Genomic DNA, 18,563 nt, shown 5'->3' with positions numbered 1-18,563 from the left:
TTCTTTCTTATTTCTATTCATAGAACATACTGGTGCAGTTTGATCTTTACCTTTGGAACATCCTGTATAAGTAAGCGTAATCAATGTAAATAATTAATGAAGACGCCAGTTAATTTTAAAATATTATACATGTTTGACTTTCACATTTCCACAAATACTGATGTTCTATATATAAAAAGCGGGGCAACGCCGAGTAGTTTAAACTAGTTAATTATAAAAATAATTGACTGCATATATTTATATTTATTTCATAATATTATAATACTCGTATCAAGCCATGGTCAAGAGAATCACTTCTAACCCCATCGATCTTCATACTTCAATCTATTCAGCCATCGTCAGTTTAACAAGTACTATCGGCTCCGCAAATCCTCAACCCTTTTTACAACCACTTCGTCTACACTACAATCCTAATCCAATGGGATTACAACTGTGTTACATGGAAATTTACTGCGGCTGAATGAATTTATAAAGCGTTCGCTGGCAATTAAAAATTGCTCCAGCTTCTGCAAGTACGATGTAAATAGGTTTTATCAAAATCGACGGAGAAATCACGTTCTTTTTGTTGATACGAGCTGACCGACAGGACCAGCGGATCCTACAGCGCGCATGCACCGACTGGTGGGGCAAGCCACGCACGCAACACGTAAGCTCGTGCAATCCCGCTGCAAATCGATCGCCTTCTTACTCGTTACAGGAGAGTAGTGCGTAGTACTTTCCCCAAAATTTAATCGGCAGTTCGTTCGAGTCTAACAGACACCGCAGAAAAGAGGAACACATAGGAGAATAAAGATGAGCAAACGTTTGGAAACCGTGGCCACGATGGCCTGCATGAAGACACTGCTGATGCTGTTCAACTTCGTGTTCTGGGTAAGCGAACTGTGTTCATCTGGCGTAGTCTACCCTTAACACGTAGAGTCGAGCAATCCCCTATTCCTCGGACGAGAATCTGTACCTTCCACCCAACTGTTGCACAAATCGTTATAGCGTCGCTGTCATACTGATATCAAAATTTCATCCCTTCGTTGGCCATTTCACCCTTCTTCCCCGTGAAAACTCTCGCGATAGTAACGCAATATTATTTACTGAACTTCTGGAAACATACGAGCACACCTTATACCGAGTTTCTTCTGTTAGAAAGCTAGGTGATCCTTTGGAGTGTTTGTTAAATGTTTAGAACATAATTGAGGGATGTATGTATTAATAGAAACACAAATAGTGATAGTTTGCGAATGTTTTTTCGGTAATAATAAGCAGTATAGTGGAGATGTGTGTTTTTTGCTCTTTTCTGAGATTTGTCATATTATTATTATTATTATTTATTCGGGGGGTATTCCCGTATAATAATAATAATATCATCAGTAGATTTTAACACTGGAAGTATTGTTACTCATAACAATCCTTACCTACTGTAATTTGTTACGCGATATTAATTTGAACGTGAGGTAATAACTTGATATTCGATTGAAAAATGTGACTAACTGAAAACGTTAATAATTCGAAGTATTGAAGTTTTTAAAATTTTTTTGTTATTTGGAAACGCATTTTTCATCTTCTGTGAAGATTTGGTTATCAAATTTTTCTTAGTAGGTACCTACTTTTATTGAAATCCCCAAATGCAAATATAATTTTTGTGTCATACAGTATGTTCGGTTTGTTCTGATGCACGCTATTATTTTTCTAACTAATGAAAACGCGAAAAGATGTTTCATATGGGCTGTCCACTTTCTCTTTAATAGTAAATGACGTTATAATTAAATATTCTGCACCTCTTACTCTAAAGATTACCTTGTTAGGAGAAACGCTTTTCTTTATTACTAAATCGCTGCGAGACGCTATAATCGCACGGTTCGGGCAGTACCACGCCGCGCCGATAAATAAAAGCATATCAGTGTGGCTCACTTCCATTGTTGCTCGTTTCGTAAATCACGCGTTATGAGTAAAATACACTAACCGGACTTGAAATTTGCCACCAATATTCATAAAGATGTCTGGTAAATTATTGTTTACACATACGCTTCATACACATCGTTGAACGTGTCTTGATATGCATACTAAAGTGGCAATAATAAAAATATAAAGTTCCATTTAAAAAAAATTACATTGATATCGAAATCTCTGCAAATAATATCTTAAACGCAAATCCTAATATTCTATTAAGTTTCCTCCATCAAATCAAACAACTTTTATGTGAAACATTTTTTCGCTTTTTCAACAGTTAGAAAAATAATAGCGTGTATACGAACAAACAGTATTTATTGAACTTTTAAAAAACATTTTGTGTTTATAAATATTCGTGCCAGGAAACGTTCAGTGTTGCATCGATTTTGAGCGATCGGACCCTGTGCCCCCCCCCCCCTTTCTTTCACCTTATCGAATGAACGGATGGTTAGAAATCGGAAAGTAAAATTGATTTACAATCTAAATAAGTGTAGTTTTCGCTTGAACCACGTATATTGCATTTGAAAAATAATTTTCAAAATGACGATGGTTCGAAGCAAAGTAATGCGAATTTCACCAAACTTTTACCCTTTAAACCCCCGAAAAAAATAGAAAATGTCATCAGAGCTGAATAGTCATCGTGCGGATGAAATCTATGCGTGTTTTAACCATATGTTCCAAGTTTACGATAACATTTTTTTTAGAAAAAACTGTTTAAAAATTACCTGCGTCGTTTACATAGCCCGTAGTAGTATTGGTCATTCAAAACTTCGTAACCCATATAATTTCAGGCTAATGGGAGAAGCAAGAATAAATGTTGTATGGCTTCGTTTAAACCCCCTTCGTATTATAATGTTTTGTAAGTTTTTGTTCGTATATTTTTTGGGAGTAATTTATTTAGGTATCTGGTATAATAATGCTATGCATCGGCATTTGGATGAGAATTCAACTTCGAGACTACATTGACATGAGCATGGAGGGCAGAGGAGCGGCCTTATTGGCGCTAGCAAGTTTGGGCGCTATTTTGACTTTGGCGGCAACGCTTGCTTGCTGTTGCACAGCTCGAGGACACCCAGCTCTTTTGTATTTGGTACGTAAAATTATGCTGTTTTTTATATTTCAATAATGTACTAGGTATCAAATATATTTACGAAATAGAATTTTGAAGAACAGTAGAATACAGAGCCATGTGAAAAATCAGGTCGAGCTGTTTTTTTTAAGCGAGAACAGAAAAAATTGATAGTGTGAAATTTTGGGACTGTCTGAAACATGCAATATCCTGATGCAAAAAGACATCGAAAAGTCCTTTACCCTTTTGGTATCAGAGGCTTCGTTCTCGAGATATCGACTTTAACTCGACGAGATTAACACTTGAGTATTAGCGGCCCAAGTTCCGGGGCGTGCGATTTAAAGCCGTGTCAGCTGAGCGCGTGACAGCGTACGCTCGCACGCACACACATGTGGCGCGTGTACATACAGGTTCACACATACAGTGGAGTCGACCGCGCTGATTCATCTTCGCGGTTTGAGCCAGCGCGGTCGGCTCTTTGAGCGCGCGGCTGTCTCGGCTTTAAACTTCGCCGCCCCGAAGTTGAACCGCTAATATTCACCTGTTAATATGTATCTCGACAACGAACAACCCGAGAACGAATCAGGGCTTCTCAGAAGATCCGTTTAATAAAAGTTAAAAAGAATTCAGTTTTTGCGGCCGATGTCAGGTGTACCTCACACAAAAAAGCACGGAACACCACTGATTTGATTCATGATGTTTATAAACAATATACCTCGACATCTTGAAAGAACCGCTTAATCAAAATTAAAAAATTGGTCCTTTGCGTGCGATGTGCCCCTGTCATTGACGCCCTTGGCATCAAGCGTCGCTATGCCTTGCCTAGGCTGCTTAGTGCGTTCCGCTGACTCTGGGTATTTATTTGGATATGGAAGGCTCGATTGTGTTTGATATTTAAATGAAAACTTCAGGACGTTTTGCATTTCCTTAGGAGACGCGTCAAGTTTATCTTAAAGAAAAATTATTACTCATTGGAGAATTTCTGTTTGCAGACAAAATTAAAGTTTATTTCAAGGAAAGTACTCACTTCTGGAACAACTCTGTTTACAGTACGGGGCATTCTTAGCAGTCGTTGCGTTATTAGAACTTGGAGCCGGTGCATCCGTTTATGCTTACCGTAGCAGTTTGGACGAAAGATTCGATCAGGGTCTCAATGAGAGCATGGCTGTTTATGGACAGGACGAAGTGAAGAGTACTCATATTGATACTATGCAATCTACTGTAAGTAATTAATAATAGGCACCGTCAAATTCTGAAATCGACGAAGCTACTTCTTTACGTTTCACGAATGTTTAAATATATCCTAATCGCAATTTTGAATTCTCAGACACGAATGGTTGCGTTAGATTTGCATGTGTGACTTTTAACGTGAAACATCAATCGCAATAATATAAAAATTCAAAGTTGAAATTGTAATTTATCATCAATCATTGCACATTACTATTTCATTTTAACAGTAGAGATTAAAACATTTCTCCGAAATTCTTCTATATGCCTATTCCAAATATAGCAATATATCAATTTAATTTACAGTTGCAGTGCTGCGGTAATAGGGGCTACACCGATTGGTTCAATACGTATCCACAAAAGGAGATTCCTCTGTCTTGTTGCAAAGTGTCAAGGGCCACTTGCGACACTACTGACACAAATGAAATTTATACTGAGGTAATTTAAAATCTACATAAAATGATTTAATGCGAAATGGTAAGAAATTTTTCAACATAAAAACACAAAACAAGGAACTTTAAAGAACTAGGAATAACCGACAAGATTTGTTATTAAAAATTTATAAACATTTGTGCCGAGAATACTTTGTACTGTTTAAATGGAAGGCAATATTTCTGGTGCAATATCGTAAATATATAAATGTAGACAAATTCAAAATTTTGACAAAAGTCAGATAAATTACAAAATAATAAATTCGTTGATTACAAATTCTGGAAACGTCCGTTTTTTTGGTCAAAAACATATTACTTTACTTTAAGAGTCCGAGTAGTAACGGAGAGTTACGAGTAAAAGGTTCAATAATTTTATAGTCGAACTTTGGTCATTTTTCAGTGACTTTGACTTATCGTAAATACAACAGTAAATGATTTTTTTTTTAATTTCTTCCGTTATACTTTCACTGTGAAGTTGATTTAATATGTAAAGTATGTTACATATAGGGTGGATGGATACTTTTGTGAGTAACTGTATGCACTGTGTTACCATTTCTATGTATATACAAAATTCGAAATTTCAGGGTTGCTACACTCGCGTTTTGGACTTGATAAACAGCAACATTGGCCTGGTAGCTGGAACGGCGATCGGCGTGGCATTCCTGCCGCTCATAGGCGTCTTCTTGGCGTGTTGCTTAGCCAACAACATCAACAAAGCCAAGTACGAGCAAGTTGCTTAGAGCTTGCATCGCTCGCAGAAATGTCCGTCGTATCAGTAAGAGAAATCTGCATCGCTCGGAAGAGCGGCGTTACGCCGTTCTCAAACACCAATCCCCAATTCTATGATAACGATCCCCAAAGTTGCACGAGCGCGTACGAGAACCCAAAAAACTAAACATTGTTTAAAGGCTGCTGCATCAAAGCCATTGCTTCTCTTCTTACGCTTAACACTACAGCACGAATAACAAACCGTTGCTGTAGCGTGGTCAAATCGCGATCGATGGATACTCTTCTCAAATTCTCTCCATCATTTCTTTTCGATTAATAATAACGTTTATCTTAACGTACTATGGGCAAAGGTATCGCGCGATTACAAGAATAACACAACAGATTTCATTGAAACCAGAGTCGGATATAATGTGATTCGAATGACGAAGAACGGATAAGAATAACGAGTAAAAGGTTTTATTCGTTATCAACGAATCAGTTCTTTATCGAATAAGAATCTATTCGAACAGCATTAGAAGGCGAAACCGTTTTTATTCGGATAATTATTTATTCATTATTTGCGTTATTTGTTGTCCACATTTTCTGTTATTTCCATATTGCTATACTTTGCATTTATTATTTGCGAAAACAGTTGTCAGACAGTTGGCAGTTGTTTTTATCATTATTCGAATAATTTTGGCGTAGTCGTCCGAATAAATTATTCAATTGAATAACGATGCATTGTTCCAATAATTTTGGAGAAGCTTTCTGAATAAGTTATTCGATTAAATAATTATGAATTACTCGAATAACATGGTAGGATAATGTATTACATATGAATAACGAATAATTATTAGTCGGATTCGGTCAAAGTTTACTTCGAATAACGAATAAATCCCTAAGATTTATTCTTGAATAACGAATAACGATTTTATTCGACGAAAAATGATCCGTTATTTGTGAATAAATCTGTAGCGTTAATCGAGCTAGATTTATTCGAAAAATGATTTATTCGTTATCCGAAAAAGCTCAGCGTCAAATAAATGTGACTAATAAGCGGCGTGAGAATGAGAGGAACGCTTCTCGAGATAACGGCCAACGATTGGTGACACAACTGTTAATGTCTGGTCTGGTTCTTAGAAGCAAGGGCACCCGATACAAAACGTTACTTTCGATTATCGTGAAGCAGCAACAATTTATATTCGACAACCAGGACGACAATTCCAATAGTTTTTTTAATTAATATGTTAGCAGGTTATTAAATATTAAAATCGTTAAAATGCCTTATCAGTAGATATCTATCATAATGTCAAATGTTGTTGTATATACCTAGTAACAAATTAAAAGTTATATTGAAAGATAGTTAAGCATGCGCGGACCCGACGATTTTGCAAATTCGATTTCTTTTACATGTATATTTGTTAGAAATGCTAAAGTCAATAATGGAAACAGTCAGAGACTAGAATAAATTTTTAGTCGAATTAAAAATTATTCGTTATTCTCCAATAACGGCATTTTATAACGGCCAATTTATACGTCTGCATAAAATATATATTTTATCTTACGAGAATATTTATTCGAAACAATTCGAATAATGCTCAATTCTAATTGAAACCACCATTCGTTTTCAATATAATTTCACAATGGCAGCAAATTTTTGCAAAGGCGAATCATGAATATCGAATGATTTACCTACTCGCAATTAGCAAAAGATGCAGGTTCTCCGGCCCATTTAGTTGGTTCCCTTTTAATTAGTCGATAGAAGTCGACGACGCATGCGGTTCGCATTGTTAATATTTCGTTCTGGAGTTGAGTGCATGACATAGCATCATGTCCGAGAAACAATAGAAACTGAACAGAATCTTTCCTTTCGTTCAGCAACGGCGGAAACGCACAATTTAGCGCACACGATGTTTGTCTCTAACAAAACCGTCTTCTTGGTAGACATTCAAAGTACAATCTAACATTTAGATTCTAAACGAAGGAAACAGGACCTCAACTTTTGTTTCACCTACATTTCTGACGAACTTTTGTCTATTTAGTCTTTAACATATCTATCACATATTTTACGCACAGGGTGAGGATTGCAAAGCGCCATGAGAGAACATCTCCAAAAGTGTTGATGATATTGTAAAGCACTGTTAAGCAAAATCGAAATATTTTAGGGGCCATATTTTGCGAAACAATTTTCTTCTTAATACGCGATTAAGTTTTAACGACTTTTATCAAACATAATCGCATGTTTTTCAATATGCATAATTGTGGTACAGATTAGGGGACCTCAATGACCATGGTTATTCAAAGTCAATCAAGGTTGTGAATTAAAGAAAGAAGCTGTATTGTATTACCTTCTGAAGAAAGATGATATTAGATAATTTGTGTGTTCTATTCGCATTGAAAACAATACTTAAACACTTAATAAAATAGATGATGGCTAAGTAAACGAATAATATCTGAATATCGGAAATAAACGTAATTTGGACAATACAATTGTTTATTCTCTACTTGCAACGTTCACGAACCTTGAGAGATTATACTCATTGAACTCGTCCGAATGTGTGATATACTTATCTATTACAACTATTATTGACGAACATTGAAAAACATACGCTTTATCACCACTCAAAACTTCATCGCCCTGAAATCACGTTGAAATCACCTTGAAACAGTGAATTTGTTCCACAAATTCCATCCTGAAATCCTTAAAATCTATCTAATAAGATTTTCTTGTATTATCGATATTTTTGTAAATACTAACTTTTCACATTTTAAGTGCCATACCCTGTATGCAACCAAAAACGTATGGCATATTTTTAATCACATATTTCTTCCTACAAACATGCAAAACGAACGAAACAAAATATGAGGTCTGTTTCATAAGCACAACATATACAGCTGAAATAGCAGTTTATGATTTAGCATGATTTAGAGTAGAATCAGTTTATGGTGAGCTAATAAAAAATATGTCGTTAAGTAAATCGACAGGAGTTAGCATTAAATATCGAATACTACTACAAAGAGCCTATTAGGGCTGTCAATTTATCGAGAAATTTAGATTCTCTTTTATTAAACAGAAATCTTTTCTAATTTGATATTAAGAATTTCTTTGTTTCTTATTTTTATACGTGACATCCTCACTGTTGTGTTCATACGTTTATCTTAACGCGACAAGGCGTATAATTCGGTTAGCTTTAAGACTATACATGCTATTGATACACTTAGTACAATTATTTTATCTCAGCACGATTACGTGTAATGTTTACATTTTGATTTAAATTTTCGAAATTATTAGGTGTTCTTTACTACAATTTTATAGATCTTTACCCGAAGATAACACGCAGATATTCGAAACATTAAAATCGTCGCGAGTATTGTCTCCTGATATATAGGGTGTCCCAAAATTCAGGGACATCCCGGAACATGCAATATCCTGAAAGACATCAAAAAGTCCTTTACCGTTTATGGTATTATCAGTTGAATATTAGCGGTCCAAGTTCCGGGGCGCACAGTTTAAAGCTCTGTCTGCTGAGCGCAAGATAGTGTGCGCTCGCACGCACACGCAGGAGGCGCGTGTAGATACAGGTTCACACATGCAGCAGAGTCGACCGCGCTGGTTTTATCTTCACGGTTTGAGCCAGCGCGGCCGGCTCTATGTGTGCGTGGGCCTGTATCCACGCGTGCCTCCTGCGAGTGCGTGCTAGGGGTCACTGTTCCGGGCTCAGCTGTTTCGGCTTTAAACTGCGCGTCCTGGAACTTGGTCCGTTAACATTCAACTGCTAATATCTCGAGAATGAATCCTCGAATCTGAAAACGGTAAAGGACTATTCGATACCTTTTTGCCTCAGGATATTGCATGTTCCGCGACGTCCCTCAATTTTGGGACACCCTGTACATGTACATTTGTTCAGCATGCATATGCATTTACAATACTGTGTTACGCTGTGCTGCAAAATATGTGGCTACAGTTCCGACGTGATTCCAGCACGTGAATTACCGTCAATTTCTCGTCGTATCCCTTCCAATGAACCTTAAACGCGTGTTACATTTCACTGTCGTATTTCGATGTTACCAGAAAAGAAAACTAAATGATGGTAACAGTTTTGGTCTTGTCATGTTACGGAGATGCATATCGGAATACATAAAGCTTATTACACTCTGTGTCACGTGGCCTCTTTGGCCATAACGATAAATTCTGACGATTTTCAAAGAACCATTTAACTCGTTTATATTTACATTAAAGTTTTCGAGTCTCTTAGTAACAAGAATACACCGACTGCATTTAAATAAGTTCTGCAAGGAGGGTGCGTTTTATTGCCGTAGAAAAACTAGACACGGTGGCTAGACACGTTAGATAAAAGGATTTAAGAGAATGCAACAGAAAAAAAAAAGAATGCGAAAGCCGATAACAGTTCGTGCCAAATGAAATTTCAGGTTTCTATGGGCTGGCAATCCAATTACAAACGGATGAACAGGATGATTTCTGCGATCGGTAGAATTAGTTTAAACAGTCGTTTCACTTCGCGACAATCGATATTAGGAGCCCAAAATATGTTTTCTTTTTTATATTTTATCGGACACGATGTTAAAAGTTCGATTTATTTTGTGGAACACTTAATGCTATAGAATTCTTGAAAGATAAGATGCCATTTTGAAATTTGAACAACGTATATTTATAGCGCGAGGGTAGAGTGTTCGACGCATCCGAACACAGTAGCGCACGTTGCTATTTGCTATTGATGTTTATTCTTGTAACGCGAGAAATTATATTAGACACGTAAACGAAAAGAGAGCAATTACTTGTGTAGAAAATGATTCGAAGGTGTAGAACAATTTTTCTTTATACGGAACATAGTTTTCGAGAAAGTTAACTCTCAAAACTTGAATGCAAGCTCATAGTATACGATAGTCCTGCACGATTTCAAATTTTTTCAAAACTAAATTTTACAATGAGGAAAATTTATTCTACATTTTGCTGTCTTTCTTCATGAAGAATCACCACCTTTTCGCGTGTGATACACACGCCGATACAGAATGTTTCTGAATAATAAGATAAAAGGAAATGATACAAGATTTTAGAGTTCAATGACATTCTGGAAAATTTTTTTTCAAAATTTTTCAAGAGCGCTTCAAGGATACCTTAGGGATTTTTTGTACATATATACGTATTTACAGTGAGACGGCGATAATTAATTGGGAACTCAAGAATTTGTAATGTAATTTGTCATTTCATGTACGTTTACAATACTGAAACATAGTATAACATTTGGTTAAAGAAAACAACGCGACCTTAAGAGGGTGATTTTCTTAATTTTATTAGGTTCCGCATGCAGAATGACAACGTAGATATAGCTTATTTACGTTTTCTCGTATCTCTCACTCATTAGCAACTAATATATGTATGTCAGCCTTATCTAAAAAAAAACTACATTAATGTTGTTAATTTACAGTGACACAGTTAGGCTCTTAAATGTATACTAACAAATATTAACGTGCCAATTAAAAGGAAATTACTTGAAATATCCCAAATTAAAATTTAAAAAATTGCAAAAGAAAACGTAATTGGGCCCCTAGTATGATGAAAATGAATTGTTTTCTCGTAAACAATAGGTACGCATAGATTAGAGCAAGCATATATTTTTCAGGCAATTATAATCGAGCATCAGATTTCACTAAAGCGTATTTTTCGAGATTACTCGGAAAAGGCAGGTATTTCGGTGGGCACCTCGTTTCTCTTACTGTTACAACTTGTTAGCGGTACCATATTTTTAAGCGTGTACAAGGATATGTATAGATAAGTTGACGTAAAATATTATTTTTAAAAACTGTTATACCTCACATTGTATAACGTTAAAATATTTATCTCTTCCTAACGTTAACGCAGAAGTTATGATCGTTACACCCGGATACATATTGTTATAAATGAAAGAAACGTCTGTCGGTCTATTTTGAGAGAAATCAAAGTATAATTGCGCGAATCGTTTCATAAAATCTGTTCTTCAGTTCGATACGAAGATACTATGAAAACTAAGTTCCTAGACAAACATTTATATTTTTCCAATAGCAGGAACTCTTGAAATACGATTGTTCGGACGTTTCGTAAAGTTCTAGTTTTTTATAAGTTTATTTCGCTGGGGAACTGACTGGTTGTTTATTAAATCAGGCGCAAAATGATTATGTTAAACGTTGACTTTATACGAGAATTATGAAGAATAGTTTGTATGCGTAATTTAAAAATCTCAGTGTCTCGATATTCTTTCTCGGTAAGGTGTTTTTATCTGCTGTACGAAAAAAATCCGTCGCCGATTAAAAGTGGAAAATATGTCAATTGCATTTCACTGAATTTCATGCGTGTGATAAGTATTATAATATTTTACGTATAATATTTACAGTTTATTGGATGTTTATTTGCGCTGATACGTAAACGTTCCAGGGTACAATGAAAATTTCTAGAACTTCAAACCGCATTTCGTCACAGACGCCTTATTCTAGTTCAAATTAATTAAACGTGTTAAACAAGCTGTGTCACATCGTACCTCTGTATTATATTCAGGTTTCGTGTATAAACTATTAAATCTTTCAAAATATATTTATTATATTCATATATGAATATTTAAAAGATATATATATATATGTATACACATGTATTATTTTGCATCGTAGACGATATAATGGCGCGTATACATATTTGAATTCGCACGGTTATTATTCGAGACTAACTTAAGTTTCTCAAACTAACTAATGTTGCGGCATTGAAATCGTATACCTCGTCAATAGTTACATCCTAATTGATTGAATGTCGTCATTCTATTGTAATTATTGTGTTATAATATATATATATATATTGTATATATTATACAGGGTTGTCCACTTAACTCAGAGCGAGTACGCGAGAACAGACGAATTGACCAAGTAAGTACTGAGTCAGTCCCTGTCCTAAAGAAGAAATTGGATTTTGGATGTACCAACCCAATGCGCAGGGTTTTTGCGTCGTTTCCCCCTGAGTCTGAAAAAGGCCACGCAAGGCATCCGTTCTCGAGCGCGCGTCCTGAGTTAAATGGATAACCCTGTATACATATACATATTTTACACATGTTCCAAGTATTTAAATAAAGATAAATAAAATAGACTGTTCGACTCGAAGTTTTTTTCTCTTTTTCATTAATGTCCAGTATATTGGGTTTTGGCAAAATTAAATTGTAAGTAAATATGTGCAAGTAAATACCTTTTCAGTCTTCATAAATCCAATCATCGACGAAGTAGGTATAGGATAGACTTATCACCTAAACTCTTTTGTGTAATATTAATTTTAAAAGAAAGTTTATGCATGTTAGAAATGACAGCACCTGATTGAAATATACCAAGTTACAATTCCTTGGCCAGGTTTTCCACGTTACATCATGAAACTGTGTCTTTCACAAATAATACTGTTGTTTACATAAATTTGTTTGTAAAATAAATTTGTTTTGTGTTAAACAAACCCAAATAGAATAGCAAGGTAAAAACGAGTATGTGTTCTTGTTTTATTGTGTTATTCTTACTATAACAGAATCATTTGTAAATCGCGGGTTTCGAATGACCTGGTCTTACACGTGTTGAATTCTTATTCCTACCACGCGTAGCGTTACAATCTGTTTCGAGACTTCACCGGTAACGTTGCATGCGACACTAAAATCGTAAGGGTGTCCTAGGAACCCTCAAACCGGTGACAGAAAATTGCATTGGCTGATAAGCCTATCCTATACCTCGTCTGTGCCTATACCTCGTCTGTGATAAAAGAGTCCTCGGGTAATGTAGACCCTCGGTCGGTGAAATCCCATTTCCGTAGGTCAGATAGTGGTCGTCCCCCGATAAATCGAGCTTCCGGTGTTCGAATTTCACTTCAGATGCTTCTGTCATTCTTTTCTGCGCCGCAGTTCCTCAGAACAATGAGGGTACCTATTCAAGATGAAAGTGGTAAAATTAATTAACATAAATTTTCTACGCAATGAAAATGTCCACGTTCTGCTTACTCGAGGGGGTTGCTTTTGGCTAATATTCCGGACCAGTCGCACGAAGTCGCGACACCCCCCTTGGAATGTTTGGACGATTGCTTGGAAACTTCCTAGATTCGCTCACTGCCGCTTATGCTAACGACGAGAATTCTAATCAGGGATTATAATTGTTAATTCGTTAAATGATCCGAAATATTCCGTCAGAGAGACAGCGTTTCTAGAGCAGGGCTACGTGCTCCCCTAGGGCCTGGCAATTTCGAACTTCTTTCCCAGGATATTTATTCCCTCTCCTCTGCCTGTTCCTGCCGAAGACCCTGCTCCCTCGTTACGAAAAACGGAACTTTCGGACGGCAAATTACTTTCGTCGACATTTATAACGTCGTTCGCCGCCCAGCGATCACGACACAACAGAACAAACACCAGCTGAACTTCACAAAATGAAGGTTTAATTCCGATAAAATCATTCGAACAGGGTCGACTAGTTTACAATCCTTGAAGAGAGACTCGTTTACCCTTCAAGCTCAAAATTTTCAAGCTAAACGCTGCGTAAATGGATTGCCAAACTGCTTATCTATCGATTAGTCGACCCTTGGAACCAGGACACGTTCTCCATCGAATTCTAAACTCTTTCCGCGGTTAAAAATCCTATCTGCAGATGGTTGTTTTCTGGCCATCAGCAATTAAGCCGTTTTACAGACCTTGCTGATGCAAATGAAGTCCCTGTGCTCTGTTTCGAGTGCTCCCCGCGATGGTACGAAGAGAAGCGAACGAACGGGCCCGTTCGCCGCTCGTAAAAGGGCCGAGGTTGTAAAACCCAGTGGAAGCAATTAATAATAACCAAGCTTCGCAGCTTTTCCAACGATAAAACTACCCCGCCCCTGCCACACTGGTTCAACGCCATCCTCGTAAGATCTCGCCACCCCGGAAATCGTTACCTGGCCCCCACGTTTCCCACTAATACCATTGGCAGTTTATCAAGAAAATAGGCTGGGAGACCGTGGGGTGTAAGGAAGATCTGTTAGGGTTGCTTATTCCTTTACTTGCTACACGTGGATCGTTTAGATACAAGTTAAAACGCGACTCACCCTCTGACTAGCCAGCCCCGCGGTGTCGTCGCTGAAACGTGGATGATTACTCGATTCGAAACAGTAACGTGGAGCATAGAATCACTTAGAGTTATTTGCTGCTCTGTTGTACATAATCCCAGGGTTTAATTTTAGAGATCGTCGTACTGCTGCAACGCCTGTAGCTCACAGGGTGCGGGAAGCTTTGCGAACCGCGGCTCGGATGATTTGTGGGGGACGATGTCCGGCGATCATCAACTTCACGTGGACACGTGAGATCGAATGGCTGTTTCTGGGCCACGTGGCGATGTGTATACAAATCGCACCACCGCTCGAGACGTCGAAAAGAAGGTTCGAATGGCTTAGAGGCCTCCTCCATCGTGATCCTGGAGCCCGACGTTCTTCTTCGTGGTGATGGATGAGGGGACGCAGACCTTGCCGACAGCGCAATACCAGCTCGTCGACGGACGACCTGGATGCAACACGTGCGATCCGAGATACACTGCGTCTCGCGATATTATTGGGAACAAAGGGATAACAGGGCTGAAGTCGAAACCCTGCTCCATCGGGTAGATCGGCCAGCTCAATTCCGTTTCTGTTGCTTCCTATCTGGCGGCGAATCTATCTGCCGCAACGGAAATACTGATCGAACCCACCACCGCGCGGCGGTTGGCTCGGGTCTCCTTTTATGAAGGGATTACTAACTACGGAGTGGTGGTAAACGATGGAACAGAAAATGATAATAGCATTAACCTTTCAGTAGCCTTGATCTGCTTGAGTACATAACCATTTCACCGTGCATGGTGTATGTACCTCCAGGCCGTACCAGATACCCCTGCCCCAGTCACGAGCACCCTAAAAGCAGCGCAGCATCGAACGGTGAGCTTTTACAAGTGCCAAAGTGAGCTACGCCGATCCTCTGCCGATGAATACTAAAACACTTCACCGAAGTTTCGCGAAATGGCTTAGGAACGCCCTGTAGAATCCCTTCAGAGTAGGAAGGTGGCGGAGGGTCGTGGGGAATGCGGCGTTCCACGCGCGTTGCCCCGCACACAGCTAAATAGGTGGCTGCTGACGAGGGTGTGCGCGCGCGCGGCCTGGCTTTGTCGTTCCGCGCCGCTGGTTCGCGTGTCGAACTTAGGAAAATTAATAAGAAAAATTGCCCATAAATTCGGCGCCTCGTTCGCCAGGACCCAGCCGGCGAGGCGCATCTCCCCCGCGGCAATAAAATCAGAATTATGTGGTCCTCCGACCACCCCTTGTCGCTGGTTCGACGAGGCTAGACAGGTCGCGGGGCTTGCGCGGGGCTCTGCAGCGTTTGTTAGTCACGGCGGAATGTGTCCTCCGGTTCCTAACGTACGAGTTACCCCGCCAAGATTACATCCATACCGTAGCCCAGCCCTCCTTCTCAGCGTCAGAACCTATGGTTATTAAATTCTGCGCCTCCCCCGATCCGCCGTTCCTTGGAGGGCCGCTCGATTCCCTTCACGGGGCTGACTTATCGCCGCGTCGCCCCGCAGACAAGACCGCGGAAGAGCGATAGCGCGGTGCGGCTCTCGCTGAGGGACGAACGGTGCCGCGCGTCGACCTTTTCATGAATCTTTTAGGGGCGCGAGTATTGCTCTTAAAGGGGACGCGGGTATCGCTCTTCAGGCGATCGTAATAGCGAAACTGCTTCCCGCGGGGGAGAGTGACTCGTTAAGGGACGATCGTCGGGGAGAGGGCGCTCGCGTTTACGACGAGGTAATTCGAGGCGGGTGGGAAAGAATCGGATGGTTTGGCGAGCAGGAATTGGGGGATTCGTCTTGCTAGGGGTGATTAAAACCATAGAACACTTGCGTAGCGATAATGTGAAAGAGAACTCTGCAACCCAGATCCACTAACACCGATGCTACGCCCAAACTTAGGAGCAAAAGAGTGGTACCCGGGAAACCCTATGTAACCGATCTGCTTCCGTCGATCTCTGTATCGCGTGGCAGCATACCGCTCGCCCCCTTTTAGCCACCCATCAACCGAAACGTCATTCCAGATGGGGATCATGTGCACTGGCGGTTGCCGATGACAAAAATCCGTACGTCGGCTTATGCGGTCTACTGTCGTGCACCAGGCAGCCGCAAACATCCTGCCGGTACGCGTACGTATAATGATAACAGTGGTCGGATCTGCTGGAGCATCGAATCGTTGACGGCCTGCCAATCGCGAAACGGCAATTTAGCCGTGAAACGCGGGGAGACGCGACCGCGGTCGTGCCAAAACCGCAGATCCCACCGAAATTCTCTTCGTCCACTTCACCCCTGCGGGCCCGATCGGACGGGCAATAAAAAAGAAAATATATATATATATATATATATATATATATATATGTATATATGTCCTTGTCAACGTATGCACGTGCCGAAGGAACCCCGTACCCCTTTCAATCGTATTTTTCGATGGGGCGCAGTGACGTTCCAGCTTTCTGTCGCCCGGCCGGAGAACCTTCCTGGGCTAACACCAGCCTGACTTTTCATCTTTCGCAATTATTGACAGCCGTTTGATAAACATCCCCCCTGCGATCCTGACGAGGGCGTGCGTCTGGTCGAAGAAGTGTCGGTCTTGGCAAGGGTTGGTTGGATAGTTGAGTCAAAAATGATTTTTCCCGCCGTTTATATTTAATTATGAATTATGATTTTAAAATATCATTTTTGACAGTGAGTGAAATTTTTTGTAGGCATGTGTTGATTAACAAAAGCCTTTTGTAAAGATTAATATTTAGGATCTTTAATATTAGGTAATATTAGGAATTAAAAACAATTTATAAGTTTGATACTAAATTCAAACATGTATTACGTACTTCTTTATCGCTTTTTCAAAAAGTTTGACTTTTTTTATTGGTTCTTATAGATTTTAATTTTCTCTTTCTACTAATTTTGTCGCCCCTAAATTTGCCGCTCTGGGCAGTTGCCCTACTTGCGGCCTCCTAGATCGGGCTATAAGTTGAGTTGGGAGAGTAGACGGAATTATAAAAATGAGGAACCAACGTGGTGTTTAAAGAAGGGTGTTTCCAAAAACGGACACGTTGTCAACTGGAAAAAATCCTCTGAGACAAAGTACTTTCAACCCCCCCGTTTGTAATGGACATTGTACCTACATTCTTTTCAGTTGACTTAACGCGAGTAAGTGTAAATTAATAATTCCTTGTGCAAAAATCCGGCTTCCCTCGTTTTTGGAAGATTCTGACGCGACGAAAGCTGTCGCGTAAAAGGTCAATTACTATTAAAGCATTGGGAAGGTTGCTGGAGTCCCATGGCGTCAAAGGTAAAAGACCAGATAAAAGTTTCACGCAGGAACTGAGACATCGTTAAGAAAATGGGGCCTGGGGACCGCGCAAAGCCTACGATCGAGAAGTTTCGCTTCAATAGCGCACCAATGATGTTCATCGCTCGCAGAGAAAAGAGTTTCTTTGAGGCAGGATACAAGAAGAGGGCCACCATTCCGCCGAACAACGATCAGGGATAACGGAGGAGACTTTAAGGCGCTTAGCTTGATGACAATGTAGACGCTTCGGAAACGCGAAGAGCGAAATGCTAGCGGGAAACGAAACGCTTCGTTTCCTTGCCTCTTGTATTACTAATCAACCCAACTCTGAGCCGTCCAATCCCGCTGCTAAGCGAATGACCTCGAGGAAGTATTATTCTCTGGATCGTCGACTCATTTCCTGTCTCTGGATTATAGTGCGTCATGAATTCCTAACGTCTCCGCGATGGATCATCGCCGCTCGAGAACGGCAATTAGCGCAGGTCGCCGAAACCGGAGAACGAACTTCTCGATCTTCGTGGAATTTAACTGGTTATTGCCGGCAAACGCGATAAACTCACTACGTCCTCGCGCAACCCCTTATACCAACCCGTTTTCAAAGGCCAAACTTTGTCGCGAGGCAAACTTCTTTAGAGTGGAGGCCCGATAGCCCCAATCACCGTTAACAATATATCGCGTCTCCTGTTCGAATCGTTCATTCGTTTATCTAGAGACGCGGTGGCGTCTCGACGCCAAGTACATGAAAGACACCCTGTATGTGTCGACTGGCTATTCCAACCTAACCTGAAACTTATTTCATTAATATCTCATCACGCCTGCAATATTTTCTAAATTT

General features: G+C 39.6%; 1 protein-coding gene across 3 annotated transcripts; it reads left to right on the top strand.

Moving 5' to 3' along the window:
* The first annotated feature begins 637 nt into the window (after window positions 1–637).
* LOC143372869 (tetraspanin-7) lies at window positions 638–12,516 on the top strand. 3 transcript variants are annotated; one of them, XM_076819486.1, is made up of 6 exons: window positions 638–870; window positions 2,843–3,031; window positions 4,061–4,231; window positions 4,544–4,675; window positions 5,253–5,389; window positions 9,808–12,516. In XM_076819486.1, the coding sequence occupies exons 1-6, from the start codon at window positions 793–795 to the stop codon at window positions 9,842–9,844; spliced, it is 744 nt and encodes a 247-aa protein (XP_076675601.1). In that variant the 5' UTR covers window positions 638–792; the 3' UTR covers window positions 9,845–12,516. The 3 variants fall into 3 exon arrangements, 2 of the variants coding, with proteins under 2 accessions (XP_076675601.1, XP_076675602.1); XR_013086380.1 differs by having other exon boundaries at window positions 640–870; window positions 5,253–7,637; window positions 7,907–12,516; XM_076819487.1 differs by having other exon boundaries at window positions 640–870; window positions 5,253–12,516.
* Window positions 12,517–18,563: the final 6,047 nt, after the last annotated feature.

Source organism: Andrena cerasifolii, chromosome 9 (assembly GCF_050908995.1).
Source record: "Andrena cerasifolii isolate SP2316 chromosome 9, iyAndCera1_principal, whole genome shotgun sequence".
In the NCBI taxonomy this organism is placed as follows: Eukaryota; Metazoa; Arthropoda; class Insecta; order Hymenoptera; family Andrenidae; genus Andrena; species Andrena cerasifolii.
This window is presented reverse-complemented; position numbering and strand designations above follow the sequence as displayed.

What these genes read in the sequence shown, in the direction of transcription:
- LOC143372869 (XM_076819486.1), top strand. Translation starts at nt 793, where the DNA reads ATGAGCAAACGTTTGGAAACCGTGGCCACGATGGCCTGCATGAAGACA. An exon ending in CAAATGAAATTTATACTGAG is followed by an intron (nt 4,676 to 5,252) that starts GTAATTTAAAAT and finishes TCGAAATTTCAG; the next exon opens with GGTTGCTACACTCGCGTTTT. An exon ending in AACAACATCAACAAAGCCAA is followed by an intron (nt 5,390 to 9,807) that starts GTACGAGCAAGT and finishes ATGAAATTTCAG; the next exon opens with GTTTCTATGGGCTGGCAATC.